The 25,222-nt window shown below is 42.9% G+C and overlaps 1 protein-coding gene across 1 annotated transcript in view; it reads right to left on the reverse strand.

Moving 5' to 3' along the window:
* Positions 1-1,738: 1,738 nt before the first annotated feature.
* The window catches only part of LOC126355342 (sodium channel protein Nach), a gene marked incomplete at its 5' end in the record, with an annotated part of 202,187 nt that continues 178,703 nt past the window's right edge, over positions 1,739-25,222 (reverse strand). The window contains one exon of the mRNA XM_050005636.1: positions 1,739-1,947. Coding sequence (XP_049861593.1) covers positions 1,739-1,947 — 209 coding nt within the window. The remainder of the gene's footprint in view (positions 1,948-25,222) is intronic.

Here is a 25,222-nt window from a genome sequence, read left to right on the forward strand (position 1 = left end):
AGTTTCTGTGAAAGAAGGGTGCATAATAATTATGTAAAATAATTATGTGTTATTTATGGCTGTTCGAAGGAGAAAAAATCCGTAAAGACTTATTATAGGCTAAGTAAACATTTTAGAGACTTTGACACATTAAGAAACAATATTCGGAAGCGGCAGCAGTCGAACAACGGAAGCCGGCACGTGTGTCATCATTGGTCACGTTTCTGCTCAACGTCAGAAGGCCGATAAAAGCAGAGTTTGCACAGCAGCAGTGAGCGCTTCGACAGGTCAACGACCGAGGAGACGGGCAATGTTTCCAAGGAGAACAACGTCCAGCGCAGTTCGCACATGAGCGGCCAGTGCTCCAGGAACTGTCAGCATACTGAACTCCTGTGTGTCAGCATACTGAACTCCTGTGCGTGACGTATCTGGCGATGCGGAGGAGGACGACTGCGCAATGCCCGACCGCGCCAGCGTAGAAGCAAAACAAAGAGAGCCGGCACGTGCGTCGACATTGGTCACATTTCTGCTCAACTGTGTGTGAAATCTTATGTGCTAAGGTCATCAGTCCCTAAGCTTACACACTACTTAGCCTAAATTATCCCAAGGACAAACACACCCACCCATGTCCGAGGGAGGACTCGAACCTCCGCCTGGACCAGTCACATTTCTGCCCAACGTGAGAAGTATAGATTAACAACTGAAGAGTCAGTCGCTGCTCTACAAACTTCCACCGGCAAAAACGCCGAGTAAATAGCTTCGATAAATGGGCGTGAGGTGGTCCTTCGAGGAGGTCCCTCGAGGGGAGAAAGAAGACACGAAGAAACGTCCCCTTGATGGATGGACCGATGGTTAGTCAGCGGACGTCACACTTCGCTACGATGACCGAGCCGCTACCCTGCTCGACCGAAGAAGATGTCGGCACCTCGCCAATCGATCATCAGTAGATGATGCCATCCCAGATGTTATTAAAAAGAAGTTCGTGTTTCACTTCGCCATGCGGCTGTTGAGGACGAATGGACTGCGGCCTCACCAAATGGGTCACCTGTGAACCTAGTCGCTGATGAGCTCAGTCAGAAGACACCGAATCTGATGGTCGCTGGGTCGATTCCGGGATGGATCACTCCGCGCCACGCCGTAGCCGCTTGTTAATAACAGAACGAGCGAATTCACAAGGAGAAGGCCGCGCCGCTGCCGCAGAGAGTCACGAGAACGGCACTGAGAGAAGAACACGACACCCGTCGTGCCGCTCCAGCACGAGCCGTCGCCGCATCAGCTGTCACTGGAATCTTCACGCTACGACTCTGCTACTCTGCAGCCGCGGGGAATTGAGCAAATTAAAACACACTGTACTACTCTGTTTGATTAAAGGATCTTGTGTCTCAATAAATCACTGTGAGCGGAACCACCAATGTTTCACTCACACCTGAGCCAAGGAAAGAGACCATTCCACAGCCCACATAGTGTAGCTTCTCCCTCCCCCCCCCCCCCTCCCGAATCCCCCGCCATCACCATCCCTGACAAAATAACGATCTTTGCCCTCCTCTGTCACTGGCGCTCAATATCTAGTGCCACTAAACCTCGACCCGCTATAAAAGTAAAATTTTTTAATTACATAAAGTAGTTAAATACGGTTTTGGTGTATCTTTTGAATAGTGTTTGTTTTTCACGAATTCTCCTTCTTAAATATATTTCGGATAAGTAGCAGTTCTTGTATCTCTAGTGAGTGGAGGGGAGCTGTGGCCGTGCAGTCGGTATCCTAGTTGTCGGTGCGGCTGGCCAGCAGTGACTTGGAGACATTTCGGCGGCGCCTCAGCGGCAGCAGCGGGGCTTGCTTTTGCTCCTCCTCCTTTGAGCGTCGTTTGAGCATCACGCTGGCGTAGGCGCGTGCCGTGATGTAGTAGACGATCTCTGCGAAGCTGAGCAGACTGGCGCCCACGAAAAGCCCTGTCGCTCCGCCCATGGACACTGCAACAACAACCAACTGCTAACTGCCTATATTACATTTGGGTGGCAATAACAAAAACAAAAAAGTGACTGAAGACTTCGTACAAACTTAGTAATGTGTACAGACATATCACCCATTCCGGGAATCGAAAATATCGACCAGTTATGATCGTTATCGACATTGACACTGGCTCGATATCGGTCCCAGGGAGTAACAGATTTTCGAGAATATTTTGATTTCAAGTTTGAAATCGGAAAGAAATCAGAAAAGAAATATTTTTCATGTGATATAATTACAAATTAATAATTTTCGGAGTTTTTTCTTTGGGTGCACACTGAAACCTTCCTTTTTGCCAAGTTTCATGTTTCTAGCCCAGCTGGAGTATCCTACAGGTTTCGATGAGTGACTTTGCAAGTATCAAAATATGTGACATAAATGGGCGTATCTTTTGACTCCAATGACTTAGAAGCTTCAATTTATTACACCGCAAAGGCACCATACGCAATAATACGTTAAATAAAATTCTATTTCATATGTTTAGCTATTCCTGAGAAAAAGGGGTTTTCACAGATAGACGTACAGACTGACAAAAATAGTGTGATATAATTATAAATTTATGGTTTTAGGATTTTTCCTTTGGTTTTTCTGTGAAACCTTCCTTTCTCCCAAATCTCATGATTTTAGGCCAACAGGAAGTACCATATAGGTTTTGATGTGTGAGTTTGCGAATGTTAAATTATGTGACATAAACGGCCGTATCTTCTGGCTGAATTAACATAGAAGCTTCAACTTTTACACGGCCAGTGGATCATAGACTTCAATATGTGACATAAATTTGAAGTTGGTATGTCTACTCGTTCCTGCGAAAAAGGTTTCTTAACAGTCGGGTAGACAGACAGACAACAAAACGATCTCATACCGCTTTTGTTTTTAACGACTGAGGCGCGGAATTCTAATTAGTCATCTTAAAAAGACGAAGTAAATGTTCCAGAATTCATATCAAGAACAACTGCCAATATGTGTACCTTAGAAGCAGCTTAAAACACTTAATAAAGACAAGTCTTCCGATACATATTGTTTTTACCAAATAGTTTATTTTCGGGATATACCGATACATTAACTGTAAGCTTAGTAGTCATTACAAATCGACGAAAACGATATATTGACCTTAGCATCGACTGAGAAAGTATGGTGCTTCTAAAGCACAACCAGCTCTCCACACCTATGAAGTAATAACCGCTATCGACAGGGGATCTCAAATTGATTCCTTATTACTAGATTTCCAGAAGACTTTCGACACCATTACTTACAAGTGAGTGACTTCTAACGAAACTGCGTGCCAATGCAAATTATCTCAGTTGTCCGACTGGATTCGTGATTTACTTTCAGGAATGTCATCGAGTAAAACAGAAGTGATGAGTAAAACAGAGGTGATGTCTGGCGTTCCTGAACGAAATGTTACAGGCCCTCTGATGTTTGTAATCTATATAAACGATTTAGGAGACTATCCGAGCAGACCTCGTGGATTGCATGCAGTTGATGCTGTCATTTCCCGTCTAATAGTCATCAGATTAATATAACGAAATGCAAAATGATTCTGACATTTTATCTGCATGGTTTGAAATGAAGTAATTCACTCTAAATAATGAGAAGTATAAGGTTATCCACACGAGAACTAAAAGGAATGCGTTAAATTTCGGTTACGGGATAAATCACATAACATAAATTTAAAGGGTGCCACTTCAACTAAACGCCTATGGATTACAGTTACGAATAAAACATATATGGATAAAAATCTTGCTACAAGATGGCAAATTTTCTTAATTGGTTAATGGTTACAGCTCATTGACGAGCTATACCGAGACCAATCTAAAATCTCGTTCAATGTATGATAATTATTACACATAGTCTTATTCTCAGAGCTAAGTCACCCTAGGGCGACTCTAAGAATACGCGACTGTGTAATAATTGTCCCTGTGAGGATGGTTCGTCAATGAACCGAAACAATTAATCAATAAAGAAAGTTTGTGACCCTGACATAGGACTATTTCAATCAACGACCCTCGTATCTTTCCATTGACAGTCACAAAGAATAAAAATTATGAACAACTTAAATTAGAACGATCACATAGCGATGTTGTGAGGAAGGCGAACCAAAGATTGGTTTTTACTGGCAGAACACTTAGAAGATGCAACTGCTCTACTAAAGAGATTGACTGCACTACACTTGTCCGTCCTCTTGTGGAGAACCGCTTAGCGATATGGGATCCATACCTGATAGACGAAGGGCATCGGAAGAGTTCAAAGAAGGTAGCGTGTTTAGTATTATCGTGAAGTAGGGGAGAGGGTGTCATGGATATAATATGTGAATTGGCGCGACGGTCATTAAAACAAAAACTTTTTTCGTTTTTGCGGAATTTCAATTGCCAACTTGAGAAATGTTTTGTTGATGTCAACCTACACAGCGAGAAATGATCCTCCCGCCCATATCCCCCCTTCCCCACCCCCTCCTCGTCATGTGAACCAGGGACCTTGCCATTGGTGGGGTGGTTTGCATGTCTCAGCGATACAGACAACACTGCCGTAGGTGCAATCACGTTGGAAGGATATCTGTTGAGAGGCCAGACAAAAGTAAGGTTCCTGAAGAAGGGCAGCAGCCTTTTCAGTTGTTGCAGGGGGTAATAGTTTGGATGATTGACTGACCTGGCCCTGCAAAGCCAACCAAAACGGCCTTGCTGTGCTGGTGTTGCTAACAGCTGAAAGCAAGGCGAAACTACAGACGTAATTCTCTCGAGGGCATGCAGCCTTACTGTAGAGTACCATGACGCCCGAAGATCACAACGACAACAAACTAATAAGGGGAGGCCGCCAATTGTGAAATTCAGATTCGATTCATACTGCGCATAATAAAAGCTCATGGCCAGAGGTGTAATGTGGCAAAGCACCAAGATGCACTTCTCAGGCGTTGTCGAGAAAATCGACAGTTAAAAGAAACCGTTGCGGTGAAATACTCTCAACCATCAATACTCTTCTACAGCGTCCTGGCGCAGCGGTAAGCGCTCGGGTTCGCAATCCGAAGGTCGCCGGATTGAATATATATATATATATATATATATATATATATATATATATATATATATATATATTTCGTCTCTTGGGTAGCCGTCTCTTTCCAGGAAACAAATTTTGTGATTTTCCGTTGCCGAATCCCATGCTTCTTTTTAAATTCGGTGACCCATGTTTTTGAAGCTTTGAAGTTGAAATCTGGGAACTGACTTGCAGCACCCAAGGCCCACTGCTGCAGGTTTCTGGTAGTAACTTGCTGGAAGTTTTGTCGAGCTTCTACGAGGCGATCATGCACCCTTGAATCGATGGTACAATATTTATCAAATTTGCTACAGCCACTTTTGATTTGCTCTTCCCACCTGGATAAATAGCCCATATTTGTCCAACGAGAGCACCCCTTTTTTGTAGAGTTTTGAGACTCCAGCCTGGATGTTCTTTGGCCAGGTTGACAGCTCTAATTTTGTAATCCAGAGAAATATAGTCGTACCCTTTTTTTTTCTTCTCGTCCGGTTCGTATTCGTCTGATGATTCGTTGGCAATGGGACTCGGTTCAACGTCTTCGTAGGCATTGTTATCGTCGATTTCATTAATGTCTATCAGTTCCTCATCATGAACGAGGGTTTCTTCTGCGAGCACTTGGGGCGTATTCTGGAACATTTCTTCCCCAATTACCATGGCTTCTTCGTCGATTGATGATGACGGTTCTGCTGCTTTGCGATTACTGTTACGAAGGAGGCTTTCAAAATACACCAACGCATCTTTCAACTGTCGTTTCGCCATTCACTGTGTATAGAATCTTCTTCGATCACATCACTTTCATGCGAAGGGCCCGGATCGCTCACAATTGTACGGCCTACATTTTTCCGTTTGTTTAACAGGGTGTACCAAAGCTCTCACGTACGCACTGATTTTCGACGATGTTATAAGTTGCGCTAGGGACCGCATCTACCTTCTTTCGAAGTTAGCAGGCAACTACGCTGTTATGCGGCGGCTCGTTTCGGCCGATTCAACATCTGTCCTTCAAGTGCAACGAGCGAGTAACGGAGTTTATATTTCATACCTACCACAGCAAATTTGTGTTCGTGGGGTTTCTATTCTAATTCGAACGTTTGACTTACACTATACGGATTCGTTTCGAAATATCGTTTCTACGTCTTCCGTTAACTATACATGGTAAATACTATGAAGACAATTAATAACATTTGTGAAATACAACTTTGTTTGCGGAAAACGTAATGATGTTCGAAGTCTCCAGTTTTTCCACGACAAACGACTTTCAACAACTTATTATATGCATAATTGTTGCAACTGATTGCTGGGAATTATATATATATATATATATATATATATATATATATATATATATATATATATATATATATATATATGCGCAGTATGAATCGAATCTGAATTTCTCCCCTTGTAAGAGAAATCATAGGTTGCACGGAGAGACTACAGTGTTCATTTTTCCAGCGCTGTTCGGGAGTTGAACAGTAGAGAAATAGACTGCAAGTGGTTTAATGAACCCTCTGCCAGGCACTTAAATATGAATTGCAAGAGAGTCATGTAGATGTAGATCCACAAGAGACATAGCACAATACTGTGTGACACCGCATTGTATCCGCTGTTCCAAATAGTCCAAGAATTGTTCTGTGGGATTTGTATTGGTTGAATCAGAGACAAGTTGCGACAGGGTTCCTGAGTGTTCGTCAAACATATGCATGCAGCCCTGTGAAAACGGCTGTTATCACCTTGGAAGAGTACAAAGCATTTCACATTGCTTATTATAATACACATTTATAATAACAGATCTCTAACTGTGTATGGAAATTAAAATTTTGCACCAAAGTGGAACTGTATTATTTCTCAAAACATGTAGGATATCGAGCATACAACACACTGCTGTAACTTAATTTTCTTATAAAATAAAAACATTCAGATGCCTTGCACATTCATATTACTGATAAAATTATAGGATAAGCAACACTTGTTGTAAACCAAAATATGACTGTTGTACTACATTCTACAAGCACAGTAGACCATCAAATTGAATATTTCCACATATAAACTGTTGATATTACATATTTAAATGCATCTGACTTGCTTATTGACACTACTGAAATAAATTACATGTTAGTAGATGTAGCTCTATCTTTGCACCACACATTAATACCGTGCATTAAATTCATCAGAATACATGAATATTGATCGTATAACATTGCAAAATAAGCATGATCACTACTGCTGATCTAATTTACATCTTATAGCGCACCTGTCAGTGAGAACTACCAAAGCAAACAATGTTATTCCCACGTGAAAATTCATTACTAACGCGTCTCTGTAACCGATATAAAAGTCAGACAAACATTCTAGCGACCCGATGCCACTATATTAACGTCATCTCGCAATTCAAAACGTTGGGATCTTCCACTTTCATTCAGTAAAAATTACTTGTCAGTTCGATGAAATCGCATATGCACTAGTGGTAACTCACATTTGTTTAGGTAAGATATGAGAGTTGCTAAGCTTTAAAAGTCACCCAAATATTATAGCGACTCCATGCTAGGGTATAAACCTTATCTTGCAGTACAAATCTTTTGACATCTTCTGCTGCTGATGGCAATCATTATAGTAACCTTCACCCTAATGTATTAACAACTTTATCTTGCACTGCAAAAGTTTGTAATCTTCAGCTGATGATGTTAACATATTCTGTCGCACAGCGGCGACTACATGTCACAATATGCAAATAAAAAAAAGAGAGTTGCTGTCCTTCCAACTACCGACTTTTAAGGTCACCTGAACATTTTTGGTAATGTTTCAATTATATGAGTGTTCTCATACACAACTCCCTATTCTACAATAAAGTCTTTTTCTTTAATTTCTCCCACGCCCGGGTTCCTGGGTTCGGTTCTCGGCGGGGTTAGGGATTTTCTCTGCCTCTCGATGACTGGGTGTTGTGTGTTGTCCTTCGGTTAGTCAGGTTTACGTTGTTCTAAGTTCTAGGGGACTGATGACCATAGTTGTTGAGTCCCATAGTGCTCAGAGCCATTTGAACCATTTTGCTTTAATTTCGACAGGTATTGTGAGCTTCAAGCATTAATCGATGTTTCTTGAAGGTCCTCTTCAATAGAAACTATGTAATTATCATATGAATTATTGCCTTCCGCAGCATCCTCATCATGAAGATATAGAATAAAGGCGACACATGGTCTATAGGAATGTTCATGTTCGTGGTTAATTCATTGGGGGACCAAGTCATAGGAAAAAAATAAGAAAAAGCTTTACAGAACCAACTCTGATCTGAGCTACACTCTTTACATCCTGCACATAATTGGGCCATCGGTGTACTCGTCGCCTTGAATATTCTGATAAGGAGGCAAAATGGAGACTCGTCGGACCACAGTAAATAGATCCACTCAGCTACTGCCCAGTTTCTATGTTATTTGATCCGCTGAAGACCTCGTACTTTATGCACCGCTGTGAGCTGCAGCCTCTTGTGGAGTGCACTTCACATATCCACTACATACCCTGTTTCCATCACCATGTTCGCTTGAAGAAGCGGACCTGCATTCATTAACTGCAGCAGTTTCTATGGTGTTTGAAACCGACTATCATTGATAATGTATGACACGTCATCGGGGCTGTCGGTTACAATCTATTTCCGGTTACTGTTCTAACTCCGTGTTTGATGGCTATGAGTGGTACACCATACCTAGTATACTTACTGAACAGTCTGCGTCAATGAATCAATAAATTGGGCAACTTCATTCATGATCTGGTTATGGGCATATCCGATCACAATAACTTGTTGCTGGCATACTGTCAATTATCGAAGTCGACCCATCATACTGTGCTGATTGCTTGCAACGCATACATGCCACCTCACTGCCATTACTTACTTATGTCAACAATGGAAGTGCATGTGACCAACTACTATTACTTCAGCACCATCCAAAGCGACAAGTGTCTCTTTTATGGGCGTGGCTAATACTTTGTCTGGTAGACTTCCTGTATTGACTTGTAGTACACAACATGTTAGAGATGTGATGATACTAACTTTTAAAAATGATCAAGGAAGGGTCTTTAATGAATCTTGGTCAACTTTCCCATAATATCTTATCACTTTTTATATTATTTGTATTGTAAATTGAAATGATAGTTTCTCTAAAAACTAGCTAATGAAATTTTAGATCCAATTCTGACGTTCCTAATTTGAATGAAACAATTTAATAAATTACTGTGTGTTTACGCTTTTGTAACCAGCACCACAAGTTGAGAGGAGACAGACTTTTGCTTTATTTTTGTTTTCTGTTCTACTACAAACAGTGCACTACCTGGCGCACATTGCACTTAAACATGCCACTGAATCTTGTGATACCACTAATTTGAAGTGCTAATAGTAGTGTGCATTACCTAAATGCAGGACCAATAACATCACAATCCGAGGTAGCAGTAAGCCACACTGTTCTTATTAATGACGTCATCATCACGTGACAACTTCTTCTTTCACTCCTTTATCCCCTACCCTCTCCAGCCAATATTAGCGGGCTATGAAACGAAACAGCCAGTATAGTGCTACCTGATGTAGCCAAAGCCTTCGACACAGTGTGGCATAAAGGGCTACTATAGAAGTTATACACACAGGGGTTCTCTGGAAACATAGTTAGGTTAATCCAAATCTGTCTCACGAACAGAACTTTCTCTGTCAAGGTAGAAACAGCCACCCCCACCAAAAAGCGTATTCGTGCCGGGGGTGCCACAGGGATCGGTCCTGGGGCCCGTTTTGTTCAGTCTGTACACTACGGACTCTCCCACAGTCCCTCTGCTGCACACTGCTGAGCCGTGGTAAAAATTGCTGTTTTGAACAGCGCGCCGGAACGCGTAGTGTGAAGCAGTCGCCCTCCGTTTCTGGCGGTGGCGCCGCTGTGGCAGTCGTGGAAAAGGGGAAAGGTAGCCGGTTCACTTGCATTTAAGGGGCGCTATGAGCTCGCTAAGGGGGAGTGTAGTTAGTTGGTCAGCCGGTTCAGTGTGGGGCAGTCAGTGTCTGTCTGTCGTCCGGAGTGCTAGTATGTGTTAGACCGCCGGTCTGCCCGAGTTGTTCAGGCAATAGTCATTGGTGGTTGGATCGATCGGATGATCGGTCGCACACCGGGACACAAGATGACTGGTCCGTCTTGAGCGTCGGCGCATGTGAGGTCGCCACGTCAGTCCAGTGGGCCGCGCCGTATAGCGAGGGACAGTGGCTTTGCGGCCAACCCATGACATCGGTCTCGCCAGTGCGAGCTGCGACGCCGTGAGACGGGAGATCGGCGCGCCTTCCTGCGTCCGTTGAAGCGGCTGACAGCGGACGGTTCGGGAAAGCGTTTTGGGGGTGTTGCGCCAGGTTTTTGGCCAGACATTGCAGTTTTTTTAGAAGTTAAGTGATTCATGATATGTTGTTTCATTTACTTGTTAAATTCTACTTGTTTTCTTGGTCAGTCTCTTGTCCCCAGCTTGCTCGTCTGTCTCCCGTCCGCACTTGTTAGGCAGTTAGTGTCTGTCTGTCTGTCTGTCTGTCAGTTTGCCGTACGTTAATACAGGGTGTTTCAAAAATGACCGGTATATTTGAAACGGCAATAAAAACTAAACGAGCAGCGATAGAAATACACTGTTTGTTGCAATATGCTTGGGACAACAGTACATTTTCAGGCAGACAAACTTTCGAAATTACAGTAGTTACTATTGTCAACAACAGATGGCGCTGCGGTCTGGGAAACTCTATAGTACGATATTTTCCACATATCCACCATGCGTAGCAATAATATGGCGTAGTCTCTCAATGAAATTACCCGAAACCTTTGACAACGTGTCTGGCGGAATGGCTTCACATGCAGATGAGATGTACTGCTTCAGCTGTTCAATTGTTTCTGGATTCTGGCGGTACACCAGGTCTTTCAAGTGTCCCCACAGAAAGAAGTCACAGGGGTTCATGTCTGGCTAATAGGGAGGTAAATCCACGCCGCCTCCTGTATGTTTCGGATAGCCCAAAGCAATCACACGATCATCGAAATATTCATTCAGGAAATTAAAGACGTCGGCCATGCGATGTGGCCGGGCACCATCTTGCATAAACCACGAGGTGTTCGCAGTGTCGTCTAAGGCAGTTTGTACCGCCACAAATTCACGAAGAATGTCCAGATAGAGTGATGCAGTACTCGTTTCGGATCTGAAAAATGGGCCAATGATTCCTTTGGAAGAAATGGCGGCCCAGACCAGTACTTTTTGAGGATGCAGGGACGATGGGACTGCAACATGGGGCTTTTCGGTTCCCCATATGCGCCAGTTCTGTTTATTGACGAAGCCGTCCAGGTAAAAATAAGCTTCGTCAGTAAACCAAATGCTGCCCACATGCATATTGCCGTCATCAATCCTGTGCACTATATCGTTAGCGAATGTCTCTCGTGCAGCAATGGTAGCGGCGCTGAGGGGTTGCCGCGTTTGAATTTTGTATGGATAGAGGTGTAAACTCTGGCGCATGAGACGATACGTGGACGTTGGCGTCATTTGGACCGCAGCTGCAACAAGGCGAATGGAAACCCGAGGCCGCTGTTGGATCACCTGCTCCACTAGCTGCGCGTTGCCCTCTGTGGTTGCCGTATGCGGTCGCCCTACCTTTCCAGCACGTTCATCTGTCACGTTCCCAGTCCGTTGAAATTTTTCAAACAGATCCTTTATTGTATCGCTTTTCGGTCCTTTGGTTACATTAAACCTCCATTGAAAACTTTGTCCTGTTGCAACAACACTGTGTTCTAGGCGGTGGAATTCCAACACCAGAAAAATCCTCTGTTCTAAGGAATAAACCATGTTGTCCACAGCACACCTGCATGTTGTGAACAGCACACGCTTACAGCAGGAAGACGACGTACAGAATGGCGCACCCACAGACTACGTTGTCTCCTGTATCTTTCACATCACTTGCAGCGCCATCTGTTGTTGAAAATTGTAACTACTGTAATTTCGAAAGTTTGTCCGCCTGAAAATGTACTGATGTCCCAAGGATATTGCAACAAACGGTGTATTTCTATCGCTGCTCGTTTAGTTTTTATTGCCGTTTCAAATATACTGGTCATTTTTGAAACACCCTGTAGCTGCCTCTGTCAGGTGTGTCGGATTCGGTGTTAACGAATTTAGTTCTTGAGGTGTAACGGCCGAATTCCTGAAACATGTTTTTATCTTGCCTATCATCTTGAGAGGCGGCATATGTGTAATGTAGAGCATGTTTGTATATTTTATATAAGACTGAATTTCATGGGTTTTATTTAAATAGTCATTTTAGTGTATAAAGTTGCCACTCTTCCACTGTAAGAGCTTTCTTCTAAAAAAAAGTTTGCTCTTTTGGTCGCAAGTAATTTTTTTAATGTGTTTTGTACCATTTCCATCCCCCCTACGGGGTGCATAGTTTGTGTGTTTGCGTGAGTTGTTAAAATTTTTTGTTTAAAGTAATCTGGTGTGTTGCAGATTTGCAACCTTTCGGAGGTTGTTGAGAGAAGTCGTGACCACAGCCGTGTTGAAAGGGAGTGGCAAGCTTCTCAGCCCCAAAGCTCATACTGTCAAAAAAAAAAAAAAAAAAAAAAATTTCTGCCTCTGAATTAATTGTAACTTGATATTTAGATAATTTTTAAATCTGTTTTTTTTTTTAACGAAATGGGTTTTAGGAATAAATTTCCATTTGTTGAAAGAAATTTGTTTTCATTAGTTACCCACTTGCAACTACTTCCACACTCACATTGTGTGATTAAACGTGTTAATGTTGTTGATGAATCGCTAGTAAATAAAGTAAATTCTGAAGAAAAGGTTTTGAAGGTAAATGCACGGTTCAACCGCAATGCGAATGCGACTAAGGACCTGGTCACTCATAGGCTACAAAGGGTTTTTGATGACACAGAAACCTGGGCCCATCACTCGCACATCACCATCGACCCTGAAACAACACAGGCTATGCTGATCACCCGGTGACGTGGATACCCTAACGCCCCCCCCCCCCCCCCCCCCCCGCCCTCTTTCACTTGCACCTACATGGATCCCGACTCCCCTGGCGGTGACTCGCCAAGTATCTCGGCGTAACCTTGAACTCGAGACTAAAGTGGAAACCCCACATAGACAAGGTCCACAAGAAGGTCTGTGCCAGAATGTCCATCCTATACCCAGTCCCCAACACAATCAGCTCCCTTCCCTGCTCTGTAGGATTAAATGTCTATCAGGCTCTTATACGGCCAGTAATGGAGTATATTTGCCTTGTCTGGCGATATGCGGCAAAGCAGCATCTGGACAAACTGCAGAGGCTGCAGAACCACGCCCTCACGAGGGCACTGCATCTACCCATGGGATTCCCCAACGACGATCTGCACTCCACTGCCGAAATCCTCCTCCCCAAACAAAGATTCCAAGATCTGGCAAGGGTTTTTTACGAGAGCTCTTCCAGATCTGGAAATAACCTCATCTACCCCCTTGGTCGGTATGACATCTCCCGTGATAAGCACAAATGCTCTATGACGATCTTCGACGACTAAGTCGAAGAGAAAACTCCCAAAATTTCCAAGTCCTAATACCAATCCTTAATCCTTAAAATACCCAACATCTCACCAACCTCAGATAAGTACACCACCAGAACACAACTACAATACACACACAGCAAAATCTATCCAAGACAACCAAACACACAAACATATATTGTGGAAAATAGCCAACAGGCTATAAACTCCTCCATACACTTCCCAAGGAGGGGAAAGTAAAAGGTGAGAGAGAGAAAGTATTTGAAGAAGAATGAGACGTTCAGGTAGTTAAGCAGATCTTATAGGGTCAAGAGAATGAATTCAGTGTTAGTAAAAGTCAACTTATAGAAGGTGTCTACAAAGTGCCTGCAGAATTGCAGCTGGCTACTCCATTCTAAGTTGGAGAACCTGGCAAGAAGTAGATAGAATGGTTTTTGCAAAAACACCCAGACATTAAACAAAGAATTTAATAGACAATGACTCCATCAAGATGCATCGATGAAATACCAATGTTGGTGCATGTATCTAATGTTTTGACAAAGAAGTAGAAGAAGACAGAGCAAGACAAAGAAGCGGAAGACATTAAAGCTAAGGAAAATAATATTTTTAAGGAAGCAGATGGTGGGAATATCGGAGGAGGAGGAGGAGAAGAAGAAGAAGATGATGATAACGATTAGAATTATGATTATGACAACAACGATGATGAAATGCTCATGAAGAAGAAGATGATGATAATGATGAGAAAGATACCTTTCACAAGTGAAAGACGATTGGAAGACGATCTATAACGAATTGCGAGCAGATGCCGACCATGTCCATAGGAATAACATGAACTAACTGGTAGAGTATTTATTTTGTTAGCTTTAAAAAGTTTTGGGCAACAATTAACATGATAATTAAATAATGTCTACTGAAAAGAAGCTTCACGAAGCATCGATTATTGCTTGAAGTTCACATTAGCTGTCGAAAATAAAATGAACGAGTTCATTTCAAAATAGGAGGTTGTGCATGAGAACAGTCAGACAGTTGAAAGACAACCGAATGTTTGGGTGACATTAAAAGTGAGTAGCTGAAAGGATAGCAATCCTCTTTTCTTACCTGTATAAATGGGTCACATAATCTCCTCTGTCTGATAGCAACTTTTGGCATTACCAACAGAAGATGAAAAACTTTGGTGCTGCGAGATAACATTAATACCCTTGGGTGAGGGTTACTATAATCATTGACATTATCAGCACAAGATGGCAAACGATTTGTGCTGGAAGATAAAGCCGATACCATAGTATAGAGTCGCTATAATGTTTGGATGACTTTTAAAGCATAGCAACCATCGTTTCCTACCTACATGAATATAAATTATCACTGTTCAGTATATTATTTCATCGAAGTGTCAAGTACTTTCTACCATGTGACAGCAGAAAATGACAACGTTTTTAACTGCAAGATGAATACACTGGCATTGGGTCACTAGAATATTTGGCTGACATTGATGTCAGTTACAGAGCCTAGTTTTTCATGAATTTAGATGTGGGAATAACTTTGTTTGGTTCGATAATTCTCAATGACAGGCGCACTTTCATGAGTAAATTAGATCAGCAGCAGTGCTCATGCTTCTTTTACGATGTTATGGAAGTAATGTTTATGTATTTTGATGAAATTAATGTATGGTATTAATGTATGGTACAAGGATCGGACTCTACTTTTCTGCTGATCTGTAATTTATTCCAATATATAAACTGCAGGCTAAAACATTGCAGCCTGCCTCAAAACTGTTGGCTAAAACATGACTGTTAACTCCCGAATTAAGGACCCCAATGTTACCATCATGCTGAAATAAATATGGCTAAAAAATAACATGCTAAACAGGCACTGACATTCAAAGTTAGTTCTGAGAGAAGTAATGTTAGCAAAGCTGAGCTGCCCAAGCTTATAAATGCAGAAAACAAATGTTGTGTAAAGTACTATGCTAAGTGGCCAAGTACACAAAGGAACTGTCAGCTACTGGAAAAACGTAATAAGCTCTGTTTTTGAGACTAGATTTGGTGTAAGGCAAAATGGTCCTTGAAATTAAATATATCCACATGTAAACTGTTCTATGATGTTTTACAAATGTTGAAATAGTATTTTCGCATCTAAAATTTGTAAAGAGTGTTGGCATTTTAATGGAATGTGTGGTGATATGTGTTTGTGTGTGTGTGTGTGTGTAGAGGGGGGAGGGGGTTGCTGTCATAGCTTTGACATAGAAATGTTGCACCCTACAGTCTTTATGTAATAGTTTGTTTAAATACTTCTGAATATGACATTAAAAATTCAGATTGTTCTGAAACTGTTGAGCAAAGCCAAAAGAGCAGCTTATGGTCAATATAAAAACCACAATTATATAGCAGAAAACGAATTTATGCATAATAAACGAGCTGGTGGCGGTTTCGTCTGATCTAACCCACCACTTAGCACGCAAGGAATGCTCTGAAACGGATTAAATCTTAAGCCAGTGAATCCAGGCCCTGCTAGGTTTGGAGATTCGAGCCATACCAAATATTAGACATCAGAAGAATAGCTGCCATCGGTGTACCTAAGATATGTCAGTCAGTAAGGGTGGCAAATTCTACTTTAGGAGAAACAACAGTCTATGCCCTGTACAAAAGATTTTATTATATGAATTACCTTACACATTTAGGTTCAACACGAGGAAATGGTAATCATAGGAGAACCCTATACAAACTGGGAACATCGCAAAGAAAATAAACACAAGTGAAATATTGATTAAGTTCACTAGCAACTTAATACTGAAAATACACTAGAAGTATCTGAACTGACATTGCTATCAAAACCAGAACTGTAAAATGTGATAATATGAATAAACTGCTGTAACGGGGCAATAATTCCAATCTGTTGGCTCATTCCTCAGACTTAAACCTCAAGACAACACGTGGATGATGTGGCTGACATGGACGCAAGGGAATGAGGATAATTACTCCAGTTTAATGCAGACATGAACTGAAAACACGCTGGTGACTTCAACGCTTCACGCATGAGCAAGCATCATTTATCTGTTTTTCGACCAAAATGAAATGTAGAGGCACAGTTAGTGACAATACATATGTTTTCATTGTTCTAAGCATCATATCTTCTGATGGACTTTGTGAAAGGATGGCAATGGCGCCACAGTTCTTACCGTGATATCCAGAGCAATAGTTGCATATAGCAGGCTTCAGGTCAGTGAAGGCAACCCGCATTACGGCACGACAGCATTCCGACACAAACTGTAGCATCGTTTCCATTATTTAAAGTCTAAGTATTGCAGAAGGTATAAGACTTAGAGCAGTGAAAGTAAGTCTGTCATCACTAGTTCTACCTCTAGTTCTCGTTTCAGAAGAAAGAAAACGTACATCTGTCACTTTAAAGAAACATAACTTTGTAACGAAAGTGATGTCTGTTTACTTTCAGAGATTGTGAATTCCTGCCAATTTCGTGAGTTCCTGACATAGATGCATCCAGGCCTACTGCATTTTTTTTCATTTCGGAAACAGACGAGGTGCACTCTGTATACAGTCATTTATCTTGAGGGATCTGTGTACGCCTCTAGTCTTTGAACTACGCAGGCTTTCTTGTACATGTATTTGTGTGTCGTGTGTCTCTGAGGTAGAGGGGTGGAAGCAGCTCGGTATTTCCCTAGCTGAATGTGGAACACGACCACATTCATTAACGTTGGCCGATGCACCACACCAAGTATTAAACCGCCGTCCGTTTCTACCTTGAATGGCTGTCGTGCCATCCAAAACGCTCTCCGTTATGCTAGTACACAAGCGCACTGGCCGGATACAAGTTGTAACAGGATTTTCCCCGATACTGGTAAAGTCTTAACTGACGCACGAGGGAAAATGTATTGATTTGAAATAAGCAACATACTCTATCGCATCAAAACTATCTAGACACACTATATAATTGTGGAATTGACCGCAAGATGTCACGAGAGACCGACCCGTCACTATAAATGCAGGCGAGGGTACTGTGTAGTCAGTAGTGAAGCAGTAACCGCAGAATAAGTCAGTCAGGACAGCTCAGTGGCTCGTCCCTGGATTTCACTCAAATAACGTCCCAATCAGGGACATTTCAGTCATTCTAAAGAGGCACAGGCTGGCTGCTGGTGATGTGGTTGTGAAGTGGAAATGCGAAGAAACAAACACAACAAAATCAAAATCAGGCAGTCCTTTTGTACTGATGGACAGGGACTACCAATCACAATGGAGGGTGGTTGTAAAAAATCGCATTAAATGAACGGAGTACCCGCAGTCCAGCTAGCACAATAACTGTTCTGAAGGTGTTAAAAAGAGTAGGGTACAGTGGTCCAGCTGCTGCACATGTCACACATTTCTGTAGTCAATGCTAAGCGAAACTTGAAATGGTGTAAAAAGTGACACCAATGGACAGAGGGTAAATGGAAACGAGTGATTTGGAGTGATGAATCACTCTGCACCCTGTGGCAATCCGATGGAAGAGTTTGTGTCTGCCTGGAGAACGTTACCCGTCATCATGAACAGTTTGAACGCTTAAGTATGAAGGAGGTGGTGTTATGATGTGGGCGTGTTTCTCGTGATTTTAGTATGGTCTCCTTATTGCACTTAAGAAAACGCTAAATGCGGAAGGATATGAACACATTTGACAACATTGGGTGCTGTATAGAGTACAGGAACGGTTAGAAGGCGATGATTTTTTAGTGTCAGCATAACAGTGCACCATATCATTTGGCAGTATATGTGAGACAATAGTTTGCGGAAAATAACATTCCTGTGATGGACCCACCTGTCCAGAATTCTGACCTGGAACAAGTGACAAAGTCTACTTCGCTTTAGACACCAGCATCCAAGATCACTACTTAGTGTGGTTTCGGCTCTTGAGGCAGATTCCTCCACAGACATTCAGAAACCTTATTTACAGAGTCCCCAGTAAAGTTCAAACAGTTACAAAGACGAATGGTGAATACATTCTATATTAATATCCAGCTGTACTTGTCTACATGTCTGGATACTTTTGGCCATAAGTGGACACTATCTCGTGAGGTAACATCACTCAGCAATGGTCCAAAATGGCAGTGGGGAGGCTGCAAGCAGGTGTATCACTGGAGGTAGTAGCAGGACTGTAAAACAGGAAAGTCCAAAGTTGTGTGAACATGAGACTGATATTCACGAAATACAATAGCATGTACTCGTACATCTACAAACATTTGCAAAGCAAAAGTCTCCATCAGTCAGGCAGACAATATCTGAGGAACTAGCACAAAGGAAGTGAGACATAACTTGGTCAGTTGAAAGATACTGAATGACATGTGACGTATAGCTCCACACACTATTACATGGATGGACGGACTGACAGGTTATACGGTCATCAATTATTAACTCTTTGTGTGTCTGACCAGGAAGAGTCTCCAGAGAGGAAGGAACAAAAGACTCTACTGTATCTGAGAATCAACAAAACCAAGAGATGGAACCAAGTGGAAGTGAGGGAGGGGCAAAACAATGAAGGTGGAGAAAGTTTCTCATCCAGAAAGCAGCAGGAGGTCCCTGGAACACGTTATGCGACCAGAGACACACCCTCTGAATCAGGCTGTTACTTTGACACCCTCCAGCACCCCATGAAAACTAGCTACAAAGCCAATATAAAATTTCAGAAAAGATAACAATGACGACGAGTCTGTCAATCCATGACAATATAAAAGAATAAGAAGAATTAAAAAGGTGGAAAGGGCAGAAGCCAAGCCAAACCACAAAGCAAGACAGTCGTGGGTTCTGTGAATCATAGCAGGTGACAGAGCACCCCTCCAATCCCTCAAGCAGCGGACAAGACTAACGTCTCCTACATCACAGAGAGCAGTAGAAACCACTTTCACAGATAAAACGTAAAACCAAATCCGCAGCTTTGTCGTCGTCTGATAGCACCAGAGGTAGTGTGTAATTAAGATTAAGGTTTCCCTGTAGGGTGGCCAAATTAGGGTCGCCCAGTAGGATGTGGGCCACTTTGAGATGGGCACCTCACTGATGGTGAAGTGGACACTCATGTTGCAGGATAGAGACATGGGTCAATCAAGTGTGCCCAGTGCGAAACCAACAGAGAAGCACGAAGGGAAGACTACCACATGGCAGCAGTCTGCTTTATGGTTTGCAGTTTATTTGCAGAAACCGGATTACACAATTCCACATTCCAAGCCCATAACAATTGTCAACATAGAGTCTCCAAAGTTGGCATCTTGATAGCCAATTTGGGCACTGGTCAGCATGTTCTTTCCCTAGGATCCCAATGTGACTAGGACATCGTACAAAAACGACCAACCATCTAGCATTGCAAAAGTAAAAAATAAGAGGCTGGGTAGTCACAATCAAGGGTATCACTGGTAGACAGCCTGAAGACTACTCAAGTGCCTGCTGCTGATTAAGAACGACTCACCAGTGCAAGAACGAAGGTGGTTGACAGCTGGAGCAGTGGCCAATAATTTTGCAGGAATGCACTGCATCTGTTCAGCGGGGAGTGTACTTCACTGCATCTTGCATGGTAGTAGGCAAAACCAGTCTGACCATCGACCATAAAGACGTGAGTGTATACCATGTCTGAGCTCACAAATGCGTCAAGGTCGTCCAGGAACAAGCGAAAAAAACCCATAGAGTCTATTGAGTCTTTTGGTCCAAATGAGAGGTCGAGGCAGATCTCTGAGGATAGGGTACACGGATTGGAGGCACATGCCACTTCCCTCTGACAAGAAGCCACAGTAGAAAAGATGCAGTTAAGAATTGAGACTCTGTATGCGAATTAAAATCGTGACTCCAGACCTCGGTCGCTGTTGTTTAAGACAAATCTCCCTACCAGCGAAGAGGGCACGGTAGTCCAGATGCTCAGGGGGAGCAACGAATGTGTGTTTAACAGCTGAACAGCAGTTGTTGCTGTCTGATCTGAATAGGACGAATCCCATCCTCTATTAGTAGGCTGGTCAAAGTCCTGGTCCGAAAGGCACCTGTCTCAAGTTTGACCCCACAATGGCTTATCAGGTGTAGCACCTGCAATGTTGAAGGCATTGCTGAACTATATGCATGGCTCCCACAATCAAGATGCAAAAAGATCAGAGTTTAGTAAAGCCACAGAAGTTTAGAGTTGTCTATATCACAGCTGGTGCTAGTGACACATTGAAGAGTATTGAGGTGTGACAAGAGCGTTTGCTTAAGTCGACGAAGATGGAGACGCTACATCAATCAGCCGTGGAAGGCTGATCCCAAAAAACGATAAGACTGCACGAAATTGAGCATTTGGTCATCGATGTAGAGTTATCTCGCTGGAAATAGACTGTACGACCGCAAAGATAGTGCATGACACATCTGTTGGTAGCAGAAAACTGCGCCTTCCATATGGCACCCTCCCGAGAGCGTTCAACGATACCAACAGTTGAGGAGCAATAGTAGATGGAGTCGTCAGCATACGGGGAGATCTCACAATTGCAGCTATACCACTGATAGCCACTAGAAAAAGCGCACACTCAATACAGATCCTTGTGCGACCACATTCTCTAATATATGGGGAGTACTATAGGAAGCATCAGCTTCAACCCTCAAAGTACAGTGAGACAAGAAGTTCTAAACAAAAATCAGACGTAACAAGTTACGTTACGTTAAGTTACGTTATTAAATAATAGAAATAGGATATAAATAAACACAAATTAAATAGAATAAAGACAGGAAATTGCGGCCGGAGTGGCCGTGTGGTTCTAGGCGCTACAGTCTGGAGCCGAGCGACCGCTACGGTCGTAGGTTCGAATCCTGCCTCGGGCATGGATGTGTGTGATGTCCTCAGGTCAGTTAGGTTTAATTAGTTCTACGTTCTAGGCGACTGATGACCTCAGAAGTTAAGTCGCATAGTGCTCAGAGCCATTTGAACCAGACAGGAAATTGTTATCCATCTTCCATAGTATATTACGAATGAAGATAATGTAACTTACTAACGTTCTTTTATAAGTTTGACGTTGAAAAGTTTTTTCCTCATACTTTTTTATGTTTATTTCTTTAACAATGTTGTTTTAAAATGAACATGGTTTCTTTACACTGTAATCTTCACACAAATTGTATTATACTTCAATTTTTAAGCTTAGACATCTACCGTTGGTCACCGCTGGAGGCACTGCGTACCTTCACGTGTTCATATCTTGCTATATAAACCTAGACATAAGGCAAATTCTTTACAGTCTCCTGCCACACCTCGGTAGACGTGACGCCACCAGCAGTCGACCAGTGGGTAAAACATTATATTTACGTAATCCACTCTTTTAAGATGGTTATCATTAGTTGTCTAAGACATATATTGTAATTTCACAGTACATTCGCGCTGAAGATGGCCCCTGCGATCGGCCGAAACCGGTCGGCACTAAATAAATAAAAAACGCGATTAAGACTGTTTTCTTAATACGGAGTTAATTTATAGCAAGCGCTGTTTTTCCACAACCATGTTGCCCATTTAACTCCACACGTTGAAACATGACCCTATCCACTTTCATAGTCAGTGTGATTCTCAAAATAGCCCTGGTAGCCAGGAGGGTGGGGTTTGCATTGCTGGGAAACGACGCTAAAGACAGGGGAAACGCACAAAAGATGTCGTAGCTCAGCCAAGTGACGTAAAAAACCGCTACAGTTCCACTGGATGTTCACACTATCACTATCCTGTGAGAGTGTGAAGGGATCAAGGAGGCCAGTCATGCCACAGCGACAGCTACTGTCACTGGTTGTGAAGATACACTACACACCAATAAACATTTGTTCCAAATCAGGATGCATGGAGTGTCTGGGACCACAGAGCCCACCAGGAACACTACCTTGGATACAGATGCACAACATGCACGACCTGGCAGCACTAGGGTCTCCACAATCTCTCTCATTTTAGAAGACTTCTTGTTGTCCTTAATCTGTTTAGACTTCAGTGAGAATTTGTCTGCCACAGATTCTTGGACATTGAAGGAACGCGAAGACTTATGATCGGCAACTTGTCGCTCCTTCAGCCTCTGGCTGCATTCGGTTGTAGGTCAGTAGAGTCCTAGGAAGGGAGTTACACGAAGGAGTCGTTCCTGGTAAGGGGTGCCAGAGGGGGGAGTTGCCTATCTGGCTCAGAGCTGTGGACTGGCGTCTCTAGTCGATAGGAAATCAATGCTCCCAAGGAAGAGGACCCCCTCCCCCCACAATCACCAGCGTAGTAGGCGTAGTCAAGTGACCGCTAGGGACAAATGTAAAAGACATGAAGGGTGATCCACAGTCACTAAAGAGGATGATGTCATAGCAGTATCTTATGTCATTGTCATACATGTAGGATGTCTGCGATCGTATTTCTTCTTGACCTCTTGATATGTGAGGTGATCAAGGGTCTTGTATTCTTCCATTTTCTTTTCTCTTTTGGTAACAGTACAGTCTGGTGAACTGGGAGAAAAGTGCTCACTGCAGTTCTACATCTACATCTACATTTAACTCCGCAAGCCACTCAACGGTGTGTGGCAGAGGGCACTTTACGTGCCACTGTCATTACCTACCTTTCCTGTTCCACTCGCGTATGGTTCGCGGGAAGAACGACTGCCGGAAAGCCTCCGTGCGCTCTCGAATCTCTCTAATTTTACATTCGTGATCTCCTCGGGAAGTATAAGTAGGGGGAAGCAATATATTCGATACGTCATCCAGAAACGCACATTCTCGAAACCTGGACAGCAAGCCACACCGTGATGGAGAGCGCCTCTCTTGCAGAGTCTGCCACTTGACTTAGCTAAACATCTCCGTAACGCTATCACGCTTACCAAATAACCCTCTTCTCTATCTCCTCTGTCAACCCGACCTGGTACGGATCCCACACTCATGAGCAATACTCAAGTATAGGGGGAACGAGTGTTTTGTAAGCCACCTCCTTTGTTGATGGACAACATTTTCTAAGTACTCTCCCAACGAATCTCAACCTGGCACCCGCCTTACCAACAATTAATTTTATATTATCATTCCACTTCAAATCGTTCCCAGATATTTTACAGGAGTAACTGCTACTACTGTTTGTTCCGCTATCATATAATCATAATCATACGATAAAGGATCCTTCTTTCTATGTATTCTCCAATACATTACATTTATCTTTGGTAAGGGTCAGTTGGCACTCCCTGCACCAAGTGCCTATCCGCAGCAATTTTCTAATGCTGCAACTTCTCTGTATACTACAGCATCAGCCGCGAAAAGCCGCATGGAACTTCCGAAACTATCTACTAGGTCATTTATATATATTGTGAAAAGAAATGGTCCCATAATACTCACCTGTGGCACGCCAGAGGTTACTTTAACGTCTGTAGACGTCTCTCCATTGAGAACAACATGTTGTGTTCTGTTTGCTAAAAACTCTTCAATCCAGCCACACAGCTGGTCTGATATTCCGTAGGCTCTTACTTTATTTATCAGGCGACAGTGCGTAACTGTATCGAACGCCTTTCAGAAGTCATGAAAAACGGCATCTACGTGGGAGCCTGTATCTAATATTTTCTGGGCCTCATGAACAAATAAAGCGAGTTGGGTCTCACATGATCGCTGTTTCCGTAATCCATGTTGATTCCTACAGATGTGGGGAGGGCGCAAGAAGCGGTCATGTGCAACTGATGGTCACAATCCCTACAGACAGGGATGGCACTGCAACATGAAGACATGTGTCCAAATCGCAAGCATGTGTTGCATTGCATGGGAAAAGGATTATATGGCTTGACATCACACCGACAGAGTATTACCTTGACCTTCTCAGGCAATAAGTCACCTTCAAAAGCTAAGATAAAGGCTCTCATATCCACTCTATTGTCTTTTGGTCCACACAGGACTTGAAGGACAAAATTCACACTTTGTGACTCCAAAATAGAGCGCAACTCGTCACCAGTCTGTGGATGGAGAATACCCTGCACCATATTCAGAAACTGATGTGTGGGGGAGGGGGGGGGGGGTGGTTATAGTGACAGGAATGTCACTCAGAGTGTCACAAGTGAGAAGCCCCATGACTGAGCAGGGGTCCGTTTTAAGCAGATTGGAGCCACTTTTCATTTTAGAAATTGCTGCCACTTTCCAAAACCTGTCCTAAAGGTGTTTAACGAGAAACAGTGGCTTTGTATTTAAAAAGGAATACCGCCCATCCTAAAACACACTAAGTATGGGGGACGGGGAGTATTTCTCACCTTATCTCTGAGTGCCACGTTTCTCCCAAGGTGTAGCCAAGGGAGGGGATATTTGGGGTCACACCTCTGGAAGAATGTTTAATTGGCTTAATGTGCATATCTTCCACCATGATACCACCCACTCTGAATATGGGCCCTCCCCATGGGCGCCAGCCAGTCACCCAGTCCCCATGCTTTAGCTATGATGGGCACATATTCCTCAGGCACCAACAGTGCAATCCCTGCATGGTCAGGAAGCTACCACCATATATGGTACTTGACGACTCAATCCACGATAGGATGGATACTGTGCTGGGTTTTGGCCATACCACCATTGCAAGAAAGAAGGGTGCAGAGAGAGAAAGGTACAAAAGGTGAAATATACGCCATGGCTGGAACCTTTGCTGCATGTTCTGCTTTTCTATAAAATTTAGAAAAGAAGTAGCAAGTCAAACCGAACAAGGGGACCACATAATTAATAACTAGAAAAGTTGTAGAGGGATGGAAGGT

Source organism: Schistocerca gregaria, chromosome 3 (assembly GCF_023897955.1).
Source record: "Schistocerca gregaria isolate iqSchGreg1 chromosome 3, iqSchGreg1.2, whole genome shotgun sequence".
Classification (NCBI taxonomy): Eukaryota; Metazoa; Arthropoda; class Insecta; order Orthoptera; family Acrididae; genus Schistocerca; species Schistocerca gregaria.